The 20,483-nt window shown below is 47.8% G+C and overlaps 2 protein-coding genes across 7 annotated transcripts in view; one reads left to right on the top strand and one right to left on the bottom strand.

The window, feature by feature from the left end:
* THAP4 (THAP domain containing 4) overlaps nt 1-20,483 on the bottom strand; it is a 139,448-nt gene that overhangs the window by 37,669 nt on the left and 81,296 nt on the right. Inside the window, exon 6 of one of the 3 annotated variants that reach the window (XM_030576624.1) lies at nt 10,044-11,012. The exons of the other annotated variants lie outside the window; for them this stretch is intronic. Coding sequence (XP_030432484.1) covers nt 11,001-11,012 — 12 coding nt within the window. The 3' untranslated portion in view covers nt 10,044-11,000. Of the gene's footprint in view, nt 1-10,043; nt 11,013-20,483 lie in introns of those variants that run through there. 3 annotated transcript variants of the gene reach the window in all.
* BOK (BCL2 family apoptosis regulator BOK) overlaps nt 1-20,483 on the top strand; it is a 36,854-nt gene that overhangs the window by 4,884 nt on the left and 11,487 nt on the right. For all 4 annotated transcript variants that reach the window (XM_030576639.1, XM_030576637.1, XM_030576636.1 and 1 more), the window contains one exon: nt 7,650-7,778. In XM_030576639.1, coding sequence (XP_030432499.1) covers nt 7,650-7,778 — 129 coding nt within the window. The remainder of the gene's footprint in view (nt 1-7,649; nt 7,779-20,483) is intronic.

Below are 20,483 nucleotides of genomic sequence, written 5' to 3'. Positions count from 1 at the left end.
ACCCCTCGATCCCAGCCCAGAGCACCCTCTTGCACCCCAAACCGCTCATCCCCAGCCCCACCCCATAGCCCATACCCCTAACTGGAGATGGAACTCTCTCCCATGCCCCAAACCCCTGCCCCAGCCCAGAACCCCTTCCTGCACCCCAAACCTCTTATTCCCAGCCCTACCCTGGAGCTGGCACCCCCAGCCCTCACATCCTCCTGGATCCCAACCCCCTGCTCCAGCCCGATGAAAATGAGTGAGTGAGTGAGGGTGGAGAGAAGGAGCAACAAAGGGAGAGGAGATGGAGTGAGTGGGGAGGGCCCCAGAGGAGGGGCAGGGAAGTGGGGTCAGGGGAGGAGGAGTGGGACAGGGGCAGGGCAACAGTGTTCAGTTTAGTGCGAGCAGAACTTTGGCAACTCCCTGATTCCTTTACTTTTCTCATTCCGATGGAATACCAGAGTCGACTGGAGAGTGCTCTGCTGTCGATTTAGCGGGTCTTCACCAGACCCCTGCTGCATCAATTGACCCCTGCTGCATCAATCACAGCCGCGTGGGCCTCTAGTAAATGTAGACATGGCCTCATTGCCAGCATGTTCTCCTGCGGAAAGGAGTGATAAGAAGGGGAGCATAGTTCATTGGGCCAACCAGTGGCATCCTGCCCTATATCAGCTTGTACTAGATCAGTGGTTCCCAAACTGGGGTTCACGAACCCCTGGGGGTTCACACAATGATATAGGGGGGTTGCCAGAAAAATGTCCTTAATGGCGGCCAGAGGACCCTGGGCACGGGAGGCAGCAGGTGTGACCCAGTTGCGGAGCAGACAGCCCGAGTCCTGTGGAGCGCAGAGCATGCAGCTGAGCCCGTCAGCGCAGGGCCAGCGGCCCGAGGCCTGCAGAGCGTGCAGTCAGGCCTCGGTCAGCAGAGGCACCAGCCGCCCGTGCTCTGCAGAGCGCGGGGCTGGGAAGTTGGGGCTGGCAGCCCAAACCCCAGCAGTCAGTGGGGGCCAGCAGCCCGAGCCCCACGGAGTGTGGAGCCGGCAGTCTTAGCGCCATGCAGTGCAGCGCTGGGAAGTTGGGGCCAGCAGCCCAAGCCCTGCAGAGTGCACAGCTGAGCCCTGGTCAGCAGAGGTGCCGGCAGCCCGAGCCCCATGCAGCGTGGGACTGGGAAGTTGGGGCCGGCAGCCCGAGCCCTGCAGAGCATGCAGCCGAGCCCAGGTCAGTGGAGGCGCTGGCAGCCCGAGCCCAATGCAGTGCAAGCCAGGAAGTTGGGGCCAGCAGCCTGAGCCTCAGCAGTCAGTGGGAGCCAGCAGCCCGAGCCCCACGGAGTGCAGAGCTGGCAGCCTGAGCCCCATGCAGCACAGGGCCGGGAAGTTGGGGCCGGCAGCCCAAGCCTCAGCAGTCACCAGGGACCAGCAGCCTGATCTCTGTGGAGTGCGGAGCCCAGTGCAAGGCCAGCAGCCTGAGCCCCATCGCAGGCAGGGAGGCAGCTGAAACCCCAGGCATGCAGGTAGCAGCTGAGACCCCTGTCCTTGGCAGACGGGGAATTGGGTGGCATGAGGGCAGAGTGAGCAGGGGCTATGCTGTACGTGGGGGGTGGTCCAGGCTAATTTGTCCCTCATGGGGCACCCTCCTAGGGATGGCTCTGGTGGTGGAAGAAAAGGTGTTCGCACGCCAGACCAGCTGGAACCAGGCAGTAGTCACTGTAGCAGCAATGAGGTGCCTCAGTAATTCAACATTTTGTCATTTTCTTTGGAGCACTCTTTTGCTTCAGTGAGAGGTGAGTGAATGTTAGCATCACACTGAGGAGATTTAAACTTAAATCCCTGGAAATATTCATTTTTAGGAGGGGGTTCAGGAGATTTCACCTTTTAGTGAAAGGGGTTCACGGGTTGTTAAAGTTTGGGAACCACTGTACTAGATGTACCTCACAGGCATACTGGGATACTGACAACTGGCCATGCGGCACGATTTTTTGCCCATCCTATTAAGATTTAGCCTTTGTTGTCTTAAAGTCAGCCAGTTCTCTCCTAGTCTCCTGTCACTGTGGTTGTGGAGAGTATTTTTGAATCTAGTAGCCCTCCTTGTCCAAATGATCTTCAGATCACGTTTAGCCAGAACACTACCAATAATGTCTACTTCCACAGACTTCGCTGTCTGTCTGCTTGCAGTGTGCTTCGCTGACATACATGTGCTGAGAATTTCATCTAGTATCTCCCCCAGTTTCTCTCCCTCTTTTCCCTTCTGACTTCTCCTTTCCTTTTCTATATCTTGGTGACTTTTCTTTGGTCTTTGTTTTACAGGCTGCGGTTTTCCCCTCAGATGAATTTTTCATCCTTTTCTATTGTTTCATTTATTTATTTTCCTCTAAGTTCCTCTCGTCCCCAGACATATTCTTCTCTCCTGTTTTGTTTTTTCCTTTCTTTTGCCATCTGTGTCTTTTCTTTCCTTTTCCTTCCATTCCCTTTCACCTTTTTGGTCTTCTCTCTTTCTCCACCGTCTGCTCAGGTGGGGTCAATGTGGGTGGCAGAAGTGTTTTGGAGGGCGAGCAGATGGCAGAGTGAATTTGAAGGCGTCTCCTTGACGACTGTTCTGACTCTGTTACTGTGCTTATGTTCAGATGGAAGGATTTGGCTGATAGTCCTAAGAACTTGGCTTCTCTAAGCAAACCTGCTTGGAATGGAACCACATATAAAGGCACAAGGGAAAAATCATTCTTCCTATTGAGCTATACAGTCATTTCCTGATCACTTGTTCAGAAACATTGCTGCCCACATGGCCTTTAGCTCTTCCTTCCCTTTTCCTGTTGTAAATAGCCAACTGCAGCATAAGGTGTTAAACCACTGCTGTTTCCCAGGCACATGCCAGGAACCTGAGCCCCAAACTGCTGTATCGACTGGTACAGCCAGCTAAACCAGTTCTCGCCCAGTGACAGTTGCTGTGAGCACTCTGTATATGAGAAGGAACAGAGCATTCCCAGTGCTTGTGCTTATGCATATGGATGGTAAGGTGAGCCAGCAAGTGAGCATGATGAGCCAGCGAGCAGGCCTGGACACACAGTGCGTAAAGAGAATTCTGTACTGATGCTCTTACAGAGCTCACAGCTGAGGAATAGTGGCAGTGAGACACTGTGGCTACTAATAGGGCTAACTGGTGACAAACAGTAAAAATAAGTGTTCAGCTTTATTATAAAAAAAACTCCTACAAACCAACCATCCACCTATGTCTGGAACAACCACCATCGCTGTATCAGCCAGCTGCATGTCCGCGTGGCTCCTGGTGCAAACAGACTTGCAGGGTTTAGTTGATAAAGGGAAGACTAGCAGTGTTCATGCTGGAGTACAGTCAGTGAATCCTCTGCTGCCCTTCGGGGCATGGTCCCCAGCTGCTGTAAACTACCATGGTGCCATTGATATTGCATCACTTGACACCAGCTTAGAAACTGGCCTTCCTGAACTTAACTGGAATCAGTGCAGTGCTCTGAGCTAGCCATGCACTGTAAATCCCCTATGTTCTGCTGGCCAACCATTACTTGGTGTCTGTTCTTCCTAGGCAAAGGGAAGATTCTGGGGAGCAGCACAAGCCCTTAGAGTTCTCTCTGTCCTACTGGTTCCCCTGATGCCATCTGTTGTGGCTTCCCTCAGCATTCAGTGCTGTGTAGATGTGCCCATCTACTTTCTCATAGTTTTTTTCTCAAAGCTGCTGGATCATGTTTACTTCAGACCCAGGGACAATTGACCAGAAGAGCTGCTCAAGTGGACAGTCTATTCCAGAATACAGAATTCTGGAATGAGTGTGCTTCCCACTTGTTCAGGAATAAAGTGACTTTTATTCCAGAATAAGAATGTCTACATCGGAAGCTATTCTGGATAAGCTATTCTGGTCAGTTTCCTCACATAGACGAGCCCTTATTTATTGGGAATTGCCTCCAGCCTGGGATGAGGCGGGGATGTAGATCTTCAGCAAGAGAAGAGGAACTTTAGGTCCTCAATTCCCAGCACCAGTTTTGTAACTCGGAGTCCAATCAGACTCCTAGATCCGCAGACAGAGAGTCCTTCTATATGTGGATCTGACCTTACCTCGTGGCAGATTGGGGTCAGCCTCTCCACAGCACACAGTCCTTCACTGGGCCCTAGAAAGGGTGCTTTGTGGGTCCTGGGATCTGTATTTTGGGTGAGGGCAGGCAGAGACTGATATGTCCCCCACCCCCACCATTAGCACTGTTAAGTACAGGGTGGTTGTATGTCCTTGGGGCAGCTGTTGACTGAATTGCCAGAGAAACAGTTGCTGAAATTGGCTTGGCACCTCCTATGGGCTCCATGGACCTGGGAAATGTTTGGACACCCCTGCATCCTGCTGGAATGTGACATTAGTGGTGTATGCTCATTCTCTATGGCCAAGTCTACACTACAGAGCCAATGTTGGCATAGCTAAGCCGGTACAGGCCTATGCCACCAGAAGGAGCTCTGCTAACATGATAACAACACCTCACCCAACAACATCAGCTAAGATGAAAGAAGCACTCTTTTCTCCACACAGCTGCATCTACACGGAGGGGTTTGTCACCATAGATACATCAGCTAGGGTTTTTTTTTTTCACACCCCAACTGACATAGCTATGGTGACAAAATGTAGCTGTGTTGACGTGGCCTAACGCTAGCATGGGCTTTGCAATTTGGGTGAAATATGCTCCTGTATTCAGGAAACTTTTTTATCTTAAAAGGATAAAGGCTAGCTTCTAATCTCTGTTAGGCCGATGTGTGTTGGGAGTAAGCCCAGTGATGCCAATAATTATTCCTGATTTGACGTTCATGCAGCTGAGACAAATCTAAGTTAGGTTTCCTCAGGGTATCCTATGACATGGAAGTGCTTTCATCCTGGGGCGGGGTGGGAGGGTGCTCAAGACAATCTTCACTAAATAGAAATCTCAGGCATCAAGATATGCAGCTTTTGGTGTCTCACGCTATGACAGGAGGCAATGTGTTTTCACTGAGTTCTTGTTATACTTAACTAGCTAAGGAGTAGTTGCCACCTTTGCCTAGGAATGGAGATGTGTCAAGAAGGGTGAAATGTTGACCTTGGCAGTGTTTCTTTGAAAACAGCCATTTTAAGGAAACCTTACTTCATGGGGAACAACTTCTCCAGCTTACTAACATTGGCAAATCTGTTCAGAAGGGGGATAGGATAGCCCAGCAGTTGGTAATGGGGGATATGAAATCTTTCATCTCTTGGTTACCAATTCAAATCCATCCCCACTCAGAAGTTAGAGTAGAGGGAAGTGAAATGGGACTTGTGTGTCCTTTACCCAGCTTTGCCAATGGCTTCCTCTGTGACTCTGTCAGTCACTTATCCTACCTGCCTCAGTATACCCAGCTGTGAAAAGGCTATAATACCTATCTTGTAGGACTGTAGTAAGGCTTATCTAGGCCATGCCATAAAGCACTTTGAGAATCTCAGAGAACAGGTGCAAAGCAGGAGAGGTTGGAAGCCACAATTCATCTGGTAGCAGTTCAGTGACCTGAGGGAACTTCATGGCATTTTTGGTCTAGTTCTATTACACCAGGCACTGGTCCTAGGAAATCTAGTACAGGGGCAGGATCTATATTTATTCAATAAGAATGGCAGCGGAGGCTAAATATAGACAAAGCTTAGGCATGCCAAGGTCATTCAAAGTTGCACCTATTTAACTAAACTGCTGTAAGTGGTGATTTGGTTCAAACAGTGTGGACACTCATCATCTGATTTAAAACTGGTTTATATCGGTTTTGCTTACTTCAGTAAGTGATACAAACCACATTTAAATCAGATGATGAGTGTCCATACTGTCTGGCACTAGTTTAAAATAGCTTTCGTTGAACTGGTCCCACACTTAATAGAGCCAAGGCCTCAGAAGGGGCCCATCTAGGTCTATGTGACGAAGCTGCCATCGCTGCTCTCCATGCTCTTTCACAACTGTGTGGGAAGAAATGCTGACAAGCTGATTGCTGAGATCACAACATTCATTACACATGATCCCAACTGAGCATGGAGAGAGAAGGCTCCCTTGCTTTCAGAAGCAGCGTGACCTCGTGAGTAGGAGAAGGCTTGGGAATAAGACCAAGGTAATGTCCCCAACTCTGCCCCCGACTTGATGTGTGACTTTGGGGGAATCGCTTCCCCTCTCTGTACCTTTGTTTTCCTTGTCTATTTATTTAGCTCCTCAGGACTGGGACTCTTGCTATGTGCATGTATAGCACCTAGCACCGTGGGCACTGCCTTCAGGCTCTCCTATAATAAAACCAATAGTGAAGAATAACAGTGCTCTGCCAAGTGCTTATCCTATTCCCCTCCTCCACCATACAGACATTTCAGCTAGCCCAGGGTGAGGCTATCCCTCTGTTCCTCATGTTCAGAGGGTAAGGCTGTATAACCCTGAGACAGAGGAACAGTTCTCCCATATCGTATGCAACATTCCCTCTTATCAGCCTCAGCCATGCATTGCAGGGTTTCCTTTGTTAATGAGATTGCATGGAACAATTGAACCCTCAGAAGTGTTGAAACACTTTATGGAATACTGTGAAGCTGTGGAGGTTGCCTGCTTAAATATTTAAAAACTAATGTCAGAGGTTGTATAAATGGGGTAGGTTTAGTAGCTAATAATGACGCTTCCAGAGTCCTTAATTTGGTCAGGGAAAATCCTGCCTTTTCGATCCCATCTATGCTACAGAACCAGATGTGCAGGAGGCTCTGGTCACACCACCATTGTCCCCCAGACAGTTGAGACGTGGTTTTGCCCTGTGGTGTAAACGTGACCTGAACATGTTTTAAGTGTTTGTCCAATGCCGTGCGCACACAACCCACCCCAAAAGTTTTTTGCACAATGCTGGAAGTTGAGTAACTCCCACCTAGACTACCAAGGTATGTCCACACTGCGAGTGAAGATGTGACTGTAGCACGGGTGGGCACACCTGACTTAGCCCTAGCACAGGTACCAGTAGCAGTGAAGACATGGCAGCATGGGCTAGCAACCCGAGTACATATGGTCCCCAGTGGACTTGTACAGTCACTGTAGTCAGACCTGCCAGGCAAGAGAAAAGGCGGATGGGGTTCAGTGGCTTAGCAGAGAATTAAGATAGAGATCCTGAGTTCAAATCCCATCCTGACACTGACTCCCTCTGCAGCCTTGAGAACACCTCTTGGGCTGCAATTCTGCAAAGGAACTGGGCAGCAACTGTGGGCCCCTTCCCCATGAATGCCAGTAGCATGGGGATGGGGGAGGGGGCTCTCCGCCACATGCAGCACTGGTACCTCTGATTGTGCTCCCCCGCAGGAGACTTTGCTGTGCATGAGGCAGCGGAGGCTTGTGGCAGTCAGGAGGAGGTGGAGCTGGCTGGGGCAATACGTTCACAGGAGCTACCAGTGCCAATGGTCAAGCGGCCCCAGAAATCTGTGTGCATGCAACCAGCTGCCCCTTGGTCCCTGGCCTGGCCTCAGCACTAGTGTGGGGATGGATTTCCTCTTTCACCCCTGTTCCCTGACTCAGTGTTCTCATCTGCAAAATGGGGGCTGAAGGGAAGGAACATCCTCTCCAGAGGCGTGGTGGCTGGGTTGACATTGTCTCCCTGAAGGGGACGAGTGAAACGCAGTATCTGTGCTGGCCACGTGCTGACTCCAAGCCCTTGTTTCCAGGGGACGAGCTAGAATACATCCGACCAAACATTTACCGGAATATTGCCCGCCAGCTGAACATCTCACTGCACTCCGAGACCGTGGTGACTGACGCCTTCTTGGCAGTAGCAGCCCAGATCTTCACAGCAGGTACAGATGTCTGTCTGGGCTGGCGGGGAGGGTGGGAGCAGGGATGGGGCTGGCTTTGGGTGCAGGGCTAGACCAAAGGGTGGGGACTGTTTTGCAAATCTGCTGGAGCTGGGCTCTTTTGTAGAACACACTGCATGACTGATTTAGAAAAGAACTCCTCTGGACTGTCTTTACCTAGCATATCACTGGCTGGGATATGTCTCATTATCTGGGAGGGCTCTCCTTCCAGAGGGCCTTTCCTGCTCCTTCCAGGAGGAGCCTGTTTTTTCTCATCACCCCAGGGAGTCACTCTGATTCCAGGTTCCCATCCCCACTGCTGGCATCTGGAGCGGCCTCATTACAAGGGAGTCTCCCTCATTCCAGCCCTTGCTCTTCATGCTAGGACCCATTGCAGGTGTCTCCACTTCTCCTGGCTTCCCTTCTCCTAGCTGTAGCCAGCACTTCCTCCTTGCAAGGGAGCCTGCTTCCATCTAGCTTCCTCTGCTCTTGGGAGCAGCCAGAACTGTTCCACGACATGGGAGCCTAAGACACTCTATGGTGCTCCGTCATTTCATTAGATTTGTTCCTGAACGAGTCGGTGTCTGGAGACTTTTGATTAGTCAGATACGAGTTAGTTAGTGACCCAGCCCATGTGGTGTTGACGGAAATGTGTGCACAATCTGTGCTGTGCTCCTTCAAGGAAGCCTTGGTCTCCTCTGAAAACACCCCCTCTTCCACCCCAGTTCTCCTTTAGTGATAACTGGCTGGTGTGGAGATGGACTTGACAAAGCCTTCTGTCTACTCTCTTTCCAGACGGCCCTGGCATAACCATGGGAAGTCTGCAATACCCTGCTCATTTTGTGAGCAGCCTAGCAATAACTAAGAGTCTGGTGGAAATACTAGCAGTGTATGTACCCCCAACCCCCATCCCAATTTTTCACACTTGCTGTCTGGTCACCCTAAATCTCTTTCCCAGAGATTCCATCAGGGTGAATCCAAAATAACCTGCAGAGCTCTTGTACTGTTCACCAAGAGGTTTACTCCATTGCTCTGGGAATTAAAAAAAATGGATGAGGTGGATTGCAGTGCTAGCCTGAAAGACTACACGGTGTGCTTGGAATGAAGAGACTTCCTGTGCACAGTGAGGTGGAGCATCACTGGCTTGGAAAGATGAATGGAGCTGGGCAACTATGACAAAATGTCTGAGTATTGGTGTGGATTGCAGAATAAATTCACCCAAGCTGTGCTCATGCCTCTTTGTGCCCATTTGAGTAGCTGAGCATTCCTTGCTCTGAGGCTCACAGAAAATGAGTGTTGAGCATGCACGTTCAAGTGTTTGCAAGGGAAGTGGTTATTTTATTAGCTTGGCACTACCTACTACAGCAGGGGAATGGGGGTCTCATTTTCCCTGCTCCAGCGTTCTGACCTACAGGAAATTAAACAAGCCAGAAGAGAACTTGACTGTGCCTTTGGTAGCTAGGACTGCATGCACACAACTATTTGTGTGACTGTGACAGAGGAGACAGGCCCGGTCATTGCTGTGGGTCCCAGCATTGCCAATGCTTATGCCTTATCTCATGATATTGGGTGATCTTAAAGCCCCAGCTCCTGGAGTCCAGTGACTAGGTGAGAACCTTGGATGGCTTTTTAAATGAGTTTCTAGAAGCTTGAAAATGTGCCCCAGGTGTGCTCCAAAGGCTCAAAACCCAGAAGACAAATAAAAAAGCCCCCAAATTGGTGGGTTTTATCATGACTTTTTTAAGACAATTCCATGATTTTTGGGGGAGGGTGGAGCTGACTCATGATTTTTGATCGGGGCTGGCAATACTGGAATCCCCAACCATACAACCTAGGCCCAGCCAATTGGGGAGAAGCCACAAGGTGCATCACCAGGGTTTCCTCAAGCTGTGCACTTATGCAGTCACACCGCGCTAGCAGGCACCCCCCACGATTACGCGCCAGCTGCACAGGGGAGCTGCCCACCATTGGGCTCGCCTTTACGCTGGCTGCTTCCAGTGCCACTGGCAGAACTCAGGAAGGTGCTCCAGGGTCATACCCCGCCCCTGCCTCAAGTGCCGCAAAGAGGACAGCCTATGAGCAGAAAAAGAAGCCATATTTGTTGAGTGAGTTATGTGCTCCTCTCTGCTACTCACACAGATTTCTGGCTGGGAGAAAGGAGCAGATTCTGCTAGTTCTAACATTCCTGGATCCAAATTACAGTTGCAAGACTTGCTGAATCCAGCAAAATTAAGTGTTAAGTCTGTGGCTGCCGGACATTCCATTTTTTGGAATGCAGAGGAAAAAAGCCTTGATTCGCCAAGAAGACAGATCTCAAATATTGTCTGAGTTGTCAAAGCCAATCACTGACGGCTCAGTGTTGGAAACAAACTGAAATATAAACTCTGCTATTTAGCGTTCAGCTTATTAAGAAAACAGTCCAGGTCTGGGACTACAGCCCTGCTCAAGTGCCCACTCTCTGTACCTTCCTGCTGGGCAGTTTTTCTCTCCTTTTACCCCTTCTCCTCTCTTACTCCATTCTTATTCCTTCCTCGACCCCTAGTGCAGCACTGAACTCCCCCCTCCATCCGTAAAACAAAGCTTGTATAATATAAATAAAATGCCTATAATCAATATTAGAGAGACAAGACAGGTGAGGTAATACCCTTTTTTCTTGGATCAACTTCTATTGGTGAGAGAGACAAACTTTTGAGTGTATACAGAGAACTTGTTGGGCTTGATTCTGTATTTGTGATGTGCTGAGGTTTTTGAAAGAACTGCTGAGTTTGGACAATAATGTCTACAGGAGATCAGTAGATACCACAAGATGACCACTGGCAACTGGGGTGAAATGTGAGAGACTTCCTTAAGGTAACCTCCTGTTACTATGGTGATAAGGTAATATATATGTTAATGAGTATAAGAGAAACTAACCATGAAGAATTGGGCATCCCAAAAACAGCAGAGTGTGGAAGTTCAAATAAGGAAAAAGGGTTAAAACCCTCATAAATATGTCTGAATCCTGGTAGGTGTCAGCATAACACATTATTTAGGCTGTCTCCTGGCCTGCATGCCTTGGTGGGGAAACCAGCATGCTGATCTTAGTGGTGGGGCGCATGGTGAGGATGATGACTGACACTTTGCGTTTTTCCGCAAGGACTGGTGTGAGTAATGCAAGTGCCAGATGTTGTATATTGTTGTTTCTCTTCTTTACCAGATTGCAGGGTGTGTATTGCCATTGGTTGGTTAACAAAAGTACTGTAAGTAGTACAGAAAGAGCACCATGTAAGTCTCTATTGTGCACCAGAGGGGCTCCCTTCTATTGGTAACCTCTCAACTGTAGCTGATTTTGGGGGCCAAACTCTAATAGATTAAAGGAGGTGTGAGCCCTCATCTTGGGTGGGTAATTAGCTAAATTAACCCATATCTGCAGATACAGATACAGCAGTATAAACTATGGCCCAGGGCTAATGCTCCCCCACAAACATAGTCTGGTGCTACAGTGGCCCCAATCCAGCTCTGCAACAGCAAAAACTTCAGCTCTGAATTTGGGGGTTGACCCAAAGCCCGTTTGGAGTCAGTAGGAGACTTTCCCTTGATTTCAGGGAGCTTTGCATCAGGTTCTGGGTTAGCTTTAGTTTACCTTCAACATTTTTCAGCAAAATAAATCCCAAAAGGAAGGTTTTTTCCATGGGAAACTGAAAGGAAAAATGAAAAAAAAAGTGTTCCCTTCCCCCACTCCCTGAAACACTTGATGATTGTTACTGGTGTGGTAGGCAGGGCTGCTGACCCCTAGAACACAGAACTTTCACTTTCTAAAGGGGAGGGATAGCTCAGCATTGGCCTGCTAAACCCAGGGTTGTGAGTTCAATCCTTCAGGGGGCCATTGAGGGATCTGGGGCAAAAATCTATCTGGGGATTGGTCCTGCTTTGAGCAGGGGGTTGGACTAGATGACCTCCTGAGGTCCCTTCCTAACCTGATATTCTATGATTCTTGTTCTGTGACACTTTGTTTCCTGTGGGGTTTTGATTAGGAATCTTTGGGCTTACATGTCCCATTCCCTTGTCCTGTAGGGTCAGCATGACTTCAGGTTGCCCCCCAAACTGCCAGTGGGGTAAATGCTCACACCCTCTAGTGGGAATGCAGTAAGAAGTGGTTCTCTCTCTGCTGTCTCTTGTTTTAGGCCATATGAAACTGAGCCTCAACTAGAATCCCTTGTGTATTTATTTACTGATCTCCCTCTATCTGCAATAGATATCACCAGAGAGGACTGTGGTGTGTCTGTACATATTCCCCCAGCTGTTGAAATGTGGCTCATGATAATGTTGCTTTTAGATCTGAACTGGGAGTTCTGCTTTGATGCTGAAGTGGGGAGGTTTATTTAAATAGGCAAAGGAAACACTGCAGAGTGAGCTCTGACACTGACCAGACCCCCATTGTCACGTGGCCTCCTGAGTTCTCTCCAGCAGCAGGGAAGATGGTATGCAGCAGGAGAACTCTCAAAAGCAACCCTTTCTCATTAGTTCATTTTTCCCTTGGCTAGCCAGTATTTACATACCTACAGCTCCACAGCTGGCTGCAAGTCTGCTACTTAAAAAAAACAAAACAAACTAATTCCAGGCAGCTTTTCATGCCTTCTGTGTCCTTTTGACTTGGAGTTCTTGTTCCACTCCAAAGGGCAGATGTGTGCAAGTCTCACCCTGGTTCTAGTGCTTTCCTTTCTGGACAGGTTTTCCATTCACTTCAGCTCCAAGTCACACTGAAGATACAATCGAACTCGCCTGCATTTCCCGCAGTTGGAGGTTACTGACAATCTGTTTGATTACAATTATAGATGAGCAGCATGGTTCCCCCCCCAGCATTGATGGGTTCTGTAAACATTCTGTAGGACATGGGGCCAGAGTATGTCTGGCTCCATGTGAGTGTGCAGGGGGCAGAGACAAAACGGGAACCTTCTCTGCTCCTGACCAGTGCTCAAGTGCAAGCCCAGCTCTTTTACTCGGAAATCTGTGATGGGTCCTGATGAGGTCACAGTGGGTCTAGCATAGTGAGAAGGGAGGAGCTGGTAATCTATGGCCCTCAGCGCCTCCATACTGCCAGCAAAGGGGTTCCATGCCAGGGGGAATGGACAGTGGATCCTGTGAAGGTGGGGAATAGGTACTTCTGTGACCTCTGCCACACTAGAAATCCTGGAGTAATTGTAAGCCCAAGTCTGCGGCATGGGGCTGCTTGGGAGCTCATGCTGGGACAGTGAACTTCTCCATATCCCACCTTGCTGCTATGGGCACAATCTAGTCCTTGGAATGGCCTTGGGTTTGCCAGTTGGGGTAAGGAGCCAAACCCTGTCAGCCCCCACCTCACTTTCGGCAGGAATTCTTAACTGGAGTCAGCAAGGTGGACACAGCGCGGGTATTGTAGCTATTTGTACCGCCAGCATTGCTATTGCATATAATGATGGTTGAACAGGTGCCATGTGGCCTGGCTGTGCCTTCACCTTGACAGTGGCAAACTGAGGGAGGGGCTGAGTTTACACCTGCAGGCTGCCTGTGGGAGGCATGCACAGCACAACTACACTTTCACCTGCCTTTGTAACAACAATATGAGTCAGCTTTTTCCCCTGCCTGCAAAAATTCTCAGCCTCTTCCTGGTTTGCTGGTGCTGTCCCGGAACACATCCCTCTGACATCATAGACATGAAGGTTGGTATTTGAAACAAATAATCTGAATCTAGTATTGATGTGAAAACATGTTGCAGTTTGGAATATCTTCAACAAACTAAGATGTAGCAGAGAATTCCCCAGGGCAGGGAAAACATGTTTATAAAGGTAGGTTTCTGTGATGAATGTGCCTTAGCTGGGAAGGCACTGGGTCCCCCGGGACCCCTGATTTAGTTCTTTCTCACCTGGGACTAGGCCCCCACCCTTCCTGTTTATCTGGCAGTCCTACACTGCATTCTGCCAAATAGAGGAGCCAGGTAGAAGGCTGGGGTCCAAGGCAGGGTGAAGGCACAATGACAAGCCTGTACTGTCAGCCTCAGACTGCAGATGGACGACGAAGGAACAAGGACACAGGCCACGGTGGGCGTGGCTGTTCTGTGGCACCTGTTGCTAGAGATGTCCATTGTTCTGGGAGGGCTGAGTGCAGGGCCCAACGCCCCCATGGCCTGGCTGGTGGAGCATACATCTGTGTGTGTTGATGGCAGGGGCTGGGTTGTAACATGTCAGTAACTTGGGTACACTGCGCTGTGTAGACATGCCATACGATGAATTCAGTATGGCTTTGGAGTTCGCCTTTAAGTGGGAACTGACTGGCTGAGCAGCAGTTCTGCAGAAAAGGGCAGTGGATGAGAAGGTGGATATGAGTCAGCAGTGTGTCCTTGTTGCCAAGAAGGCCAATGGCATATTGGGTTGTATTAGTAGGAGCATTGCCAGCAGATCGAGGGAAGTGATTATTCCCCTCTATTTGGCACTAGTGAGGCCACACCTGGAGTATTGTATCCAGTTTTGGTCCCCCCTACTACAGAAGGGATGTGGACAAACTGGAGAGAGTCCAGCGAAGGGTAACAAAAATTATTAGAGGGCTGGGGCATATGACTTAAGAAGAGAGGCTGAGGGAACTGGGGTTATTTAGTCTACAGAAGAGAAGAGTGAGGGAGGATTTGATAGCAGCCTTCAACTATCTGAAGGGGGGTTCCCACAGAGGATGGAGCTAGGCTGTTCTCAGTGGTGGCAGATGACAGAACAAGAAGCAATGGTCTCAGTGGGGGAGGTCTAGGTTGGATTTTAAGAAACACTATTTCATTAGGAGGGAGGTGAAGCACTGGAACGGGTTACCTAGGGAGGTGGTAGAATCTCCATCCTTAGAGATTTTTTAGGCCTGGCTAGGATGATTTAGTTGGTGTTGGTCCTGCTTTGAGCAGGGAATTGGACTAGATGACCTCCTGAGGTCTCTTCCAACCCTAATATTCTATGATTCTATGAGTCTAATAGCTCTGCATTTCCGACACAGGGGAATTCTCCCAGCAAATACATCATTGATGGATAGCTTTTCAATAACAGGAAAAAACAGGCTTAAAGATTCAGGCAACATGTACAGCTATTCCCCATAAGGGTCTGCTAGTGTGACTGCAGAGGCTTTCAAATTAGTCACTGGTCTAACCTCTGGACCAGTCAACAGGTCATTATCCTTCTGCAGCCTATGGAAATGGGTTTGGGCTCTGTCAGTGTCTAGTGGATAAGAGTCCACTTCACAGACCCCATTGCAGCTGGTACTGACTGGCCACCTTGCTGGCAATTGTAGCAGAGTGCCTGTCATGGTATAACCCCCACTCTGAACCTTAGCGTCCAAAAGATGGGGTACCAGCATGAATCCCCCTAAGCTTAATTACCAGCTTAGATCTTGTAGTGCTGCCACCAACCAGGACTTGCAGTGCCTGGTACACTCTGGTCCCCCCAAAACCTTCCCAGGGGACCCCAAGACCCAGACTTCCTGGATCTTAACACAAGGAAAGTAAACCCCTTTCCTCACCGTTGCCTCTCCCAGGCTTTCCCTCCCTGGGTTACCCTGGAAGATCACTGTGATTCAAACTCCTTGAATCTTAAAACAGAGAGGAATACACCTTCCCCCCTTCTCTTTTCCCCTCCCCAAGAGGTAATACAGATTCAAGCTCCGTGAATCTAAATCAGAGGAATTCCACCTTCCCCCGTCCCTTCTCTCTCCCTTTCTCCCACCAATTCCCTGGTGAGTACAGATTCAATCCCCTTGAGCCTCAACAAGGGGAAAAAAATCAGTCAGGTCTTAAAAAAGAAAAGCTTCTAATAAAAGAAAGAAAAAAGTAAAAGTTGTCTCTGTAATCAAGATGGTAAATGTTACAGGGTCTTTCAGCTTATAGACACTAGAGAGAAGCCTTCCCCCCAGCACAAATACAAATTAAAATTCTTCCAGCAAAATACACATTTGCAAATAAAGAAAACAATCAAAAAGACTAAACCGCCTTTCTACTTGTACTTACTACTTGAACAGAAAATTAGAGAGCCTGTAGGTACGTCTGGTCACTCTCAGAACCCAGAGAGAACAACGGACAAACAAACAACACAAAACAAAGACTTTTGTCTTCTGATTGGTCCTCTGGTCAGGTGTTCCAGGTTCACTGCTTGTAACCCTTTACGGGTAAAAGAGACATTAACCCTTTATGACAGCGCCCAAGTAGTGAACAGATTTGGAGACTAAACTGTCTTTTCACAGATAACTCCCCCTCCCCACAACTCTACAGCAGGTGTATAGAGAGGGAAGCTGGTACAGCCACTGCTTTGTTCCGTATTTAATCTGTGGACAAATAAGAAAATTGACTCTAGATCTGTCAAGTCATCCCCTTTTTATGGTGTCACGGAGTGTAGGGGAGTTAGGGCCCTGCACCCCGCACTTTTTGCGATTTACTGTGACTTTTAGCCAGCCAGTAAAACAGAAGGTTTATTCGATGACAAGAGCACAGTTCCAACCACGACCCCTCAGCCAGGTCCCTTAGGGGGGCAAGGATCTTAGACCTGAGACTTGGGGTTCCCTGCCTCTCCCCAGCCAGCCCAAAACTGAAACCAAAAACCCCTCCAGCAGGCTCTCTTCCCCTCCTCTCTCCCTTTCCCATTGTCCAGTTTTCTGGGCAAAGGTGTTGACTTGCCCCACCCCCCTTCCTGGCTTAGATTACACGCTTAGATATCATCCCTCACCTAAAGTTATCCCCTGCTCTCCCATCCCCCATGCAGACAGTCCCAGTAAAACTAAACGACATTCCCAGGTTAATCCACCTCGCTCCCTACTGTGTCACATATGGGCACTAAGGGCATGATCTGAAGCTTATTAAAGTCGAGGGAAAGACTTAACAAGATATACAGTTTAAAATAAAACTAACCATAACCACAGGCATCATCCTCTATGGAGGTAGCCTAAATTCTCATCTCAGTTAGTCCCGGGTAAACCCCTTGCAGCTACTGGATTTACTTCAGATGTACCTGGGTGTAAATGAGAGCAGAATCTGAGTCGATGTCAGTAAAGGCTTGGAACTGGACCAGTATATTTGTTCCTATAATTGTGGTTAACTACCCATAGAACCAAAAGGGGACAGATCCCAGTGTGGGAATCAGTATAGTGGAGTTATGCCAACACTATGCATATACTAGCTGAGGTTCTGACCCACGATGTCATGAATGGGGGAGGATACTGAAGAATTCTGAAGGGCTCATTAGATGGCTAGGGAGTGTATTGAAAAGAAGAGCATTTCCTTCAATATTATAAACACCTATGTACACCCACTGTCTATAGCTCTTCCTTTCCTGTGGTCTTTGTACCCTCTTCCTGGCTCACCCTTGTGGCTGTCATGGTGACAAATAACACAGATGAGAACAATAGCCAAATGTTGACTGAGAGTACCACAGGGATGCTGAAATACACAAGTGAAGGCCATGCAGCAGGGGCTCTCCTGGCCAAATCTGATGAGAACAAAAATGGAATCAATTTGGCTATTAATTTGGAATATCGCTATTTCCTTCTGCTCCCAAAGATGCAGGATTGGTGGGGGAAGGAGGCATGCAAGGGGACTCTGAATTGTAGCTAGGTTATTATCACAAGGACTTCTATTCAAGAGCACTTTGTGGTTTTTGACCTCCTATAAGACACGACTGGAACAAACAGCCTCTCGTTATCAGATGAAATATGCATAGATGATTTTTGTTTCACTCATTTTAACCAATTCCACCCCATCTATCTACATTTGCAGTTTAAAGAGCAGTTTGTTTTAATCAGATTTCATTAAAAAAAGGCAACTCCGCAAAATCCACTTGTAGGCAGGGCTGGCCCACAACATTTTGGCACCTGAGGTAGGGAGCTCAAGTGACGCCCCCATACCTCCTCGCTTGGGCCAAAACTTTGAAAGGTCTCAATTCTGCCTTCTTCCTGTTCTACGCCTCTCATGGTACTGCTCTGCTACCTACCCCAATAAAGGAGAACTAACAACTTAAAATGCCTTGTTCAAAAATTGTAAGAAACACTTAATTTTCAAATACCTGAACAGCAAATGTAACTTTTCTTGTCTGCATAGTAAACACTGGCATTTTTATCTGTTTGAATAATCAAAACGATGCTTTCTGTGTCTTCTTGGTTGCAAAGATTTGAATTGCTTCCTGAAAGTCCACAGTCTGGGCCAGCTCATGCTCTACTGAGATGGTTGCAAGGCCGACCAGCCTCTCCTGTGTCATTGTGGAGCACAGATGTGTTTTTCTTAACTTCAGTTTGGAGAAGCTGCGTTCTCCACTGGCAACTTTTACAGGAAGTGGTAGACGTATGCGCAGAGCAACAAAAGGATTTGGAAAGAGGGTGGTCATCTTATTTGTGCACATATATTCCACAACGGCCTTTGGAGTTGATCCTACTGAAATGTATCTTGAAAGAGTTTTCAGTTCATCACCTAAATCACTTGAATCAATATTGCACATGTCATCATTTGTCAACACTGTCTCTAGTGCCCTGCATTGCTGATGTAGGTCTTCTTCAGGTATAGTGAGGAGTTTTGGAATATCATACAACATCCCAAATATACTGCTGTGTTCCTTAGAGCTGTATGGAACGTTCTACAACTGACTGTATTGCACAATCTAGCATTTGGTTAAAGAATTCAACTTTGAATTGTTGTTTGGGGTGTCTTCTGGGATTATCCCATGTCTTGTAAGCAAAATGTTGTCTTCTTTGGTGACTCTTGTATTCATGAATGGATGGGAAAATAGCTTCAGTGTGAAGTTCCTCTGCCAACTTCTGTGCACTCTTCAGAATGTTTTGAAAGACTGTAGGTATGACTTTGCTTTGTCCAGTTCTTCCATTGCTCCAGATATATCAAGGTCAACACCTTGGAGTCTCTTGCTTACAACATTTATTTCAAATAGTTTGTCATGCCACAACACTAAGCCACACAGAAATGTGAAGTTATGTATGTTTCTGGTGATTCCATTTCCTTCTGCCACTGTTCTCCCACAAACAGTTCCTGTCCTAGCATTATCCTCCATAATGGCAACTATGGCATCATCTATCTTCCCAATTTGATGTTTGATAGGCTTTATCGCCTCCACTCGACTTTCCCATCGTGTGGCACTCAGTGGTTTCAGTGTCAGAGAGGATGTTCCCAGATGTTGCTTCAAAATTTGCCACTGATGAGCTGATGCAGAGAAAAATACATAGACACGTTGAATTACATTAAAAAATTCAGCAGCCTCTCTAGAAGCTGATGCTGCATCACTGACCACCAAGTTCAATGAATGAGAACGGCGTGGGACAAAAAAAGCTTGAGGGTTTAACTCTCAGATCTGTGTCTGCACTCCTCTGTTCTTTCCTCACATGTTGGCATCATTATCGTAGCCCTGACCTCTCCTGTCAGCTATCGCAATTCCCGTATCTTCCAGCTTTTTAAGAAGCACATTTGTCATACCAGCTCCTGTAGTATCATCAATGTCAATAAATTCTAGAAAATGCTCTCTGACAATCACCATTGCAGGGACATTTTCACTAGGTTCTGTTGTTGTTACAAAACGCACCATTAAAGTCATTTGTTCCATATGGCTGATGTCAGGTCTGCAGTCCAGAATAACAGAGTAATATCTTGCTGACTTCCAATCTGCCACAAACTTCTGTTTGACTTTAGTTGCCAGTAACTGTATGATCTCACTTTGAATTGTTTTTCCAAGGTAGTGGTGTGTGTACATTTCTTGGGTGATGACTCTTCTTAGATGCTCCTGGAGTACAGCATCAAACTCAGCCATCAGCTCCATAATTGTAAGGAAGTTTCCATTGTTTGGCACATACAGCTGATCTGAAGTGCCACGCAGTGCTAGGTTTTGGGTAGCAAGCATTCGCACAATGGCAATAAGCCTTTTCAGAACATTTTGCCAGGAATTAGACTCTGATGCAAACTTCTCTTGATGCTGATCATCTATGGTGGCCTTTAACCTTAGTTTCATCTCAAGCTCTTTCCACCTATGGAATGTTCTCTGGTGATTTGCTGCCTTCTCATGGCATGCTAGATTTCTAGCCAGATTTTTCCTGTCCTTTGTTCCTGTAGAACCCAATGTGGCTGGAACATCAGACTGGAAGAGTTTGCAACAAAAACAGTATGCAGCATTCTGGGTTTTTGAGTACATAAACCATGGCCTCTCCACTTTGTCACCATTGGGGATTTCACGCCAGTAATGTGTTGGATGGAAACTTCTATTTTCATTGTCTTTGGGGAACATGAAGTTTTTCACTTGCTGTGGCCCATGCGGTACAAGGAAGTCCCTCAGGCTACTGCTCAAGTGGGTCCACAGTCCTGGATCATCTAGACTCAAGGAACTAACCTCAGCAGCAGCTGTTTCTTGTGCCTCCACCACATTCTTCTCTGATCTACGCTTTTCTTCAGGAATGTGCCTGGTTGCATCCATTTAAGATGGAGATATGGATGCTGCAGTAGCTGCCAGGTCACCTGCATTCTGACTAACTTGAAGATCAGGCATCTCCTCACCACTCACATCCTCACTGGGCCTGGAAGGCTCACCATGAACATTTGTGTCTGTATCTCAGGAGAGCTCCTTCCTGCTTAGATAGAAAAGCTTCCTTTGCTTTCTTTCTTTTTCTGAATGCTGCCCTTGGGTGAGCGGGTGTGTGTGTGTCTCCTTTCACTCCTGACTGCTGTTCTCTGTCAGGTATAGTGGCTCT

This window comes from Gopherus evgoodei, chromosome 9, assembly GCF_007399415.2.
Source record: "Gopherus evgoodei ecotype Sinaloan lineage chromosome 9, rGopEvg1_v1.p, whole genome shotgun sequence".
Taxonomy (NCBI): Eukaryota; Metazoa; Chordata; order Testudines; family Testudinidae; genus Gopherus; species Gopherus evgoodei.
Note: the sequence above shows the minus strand (reverse complement) of the source record. Positions and strands in the feature narration are given on the sequence as shown.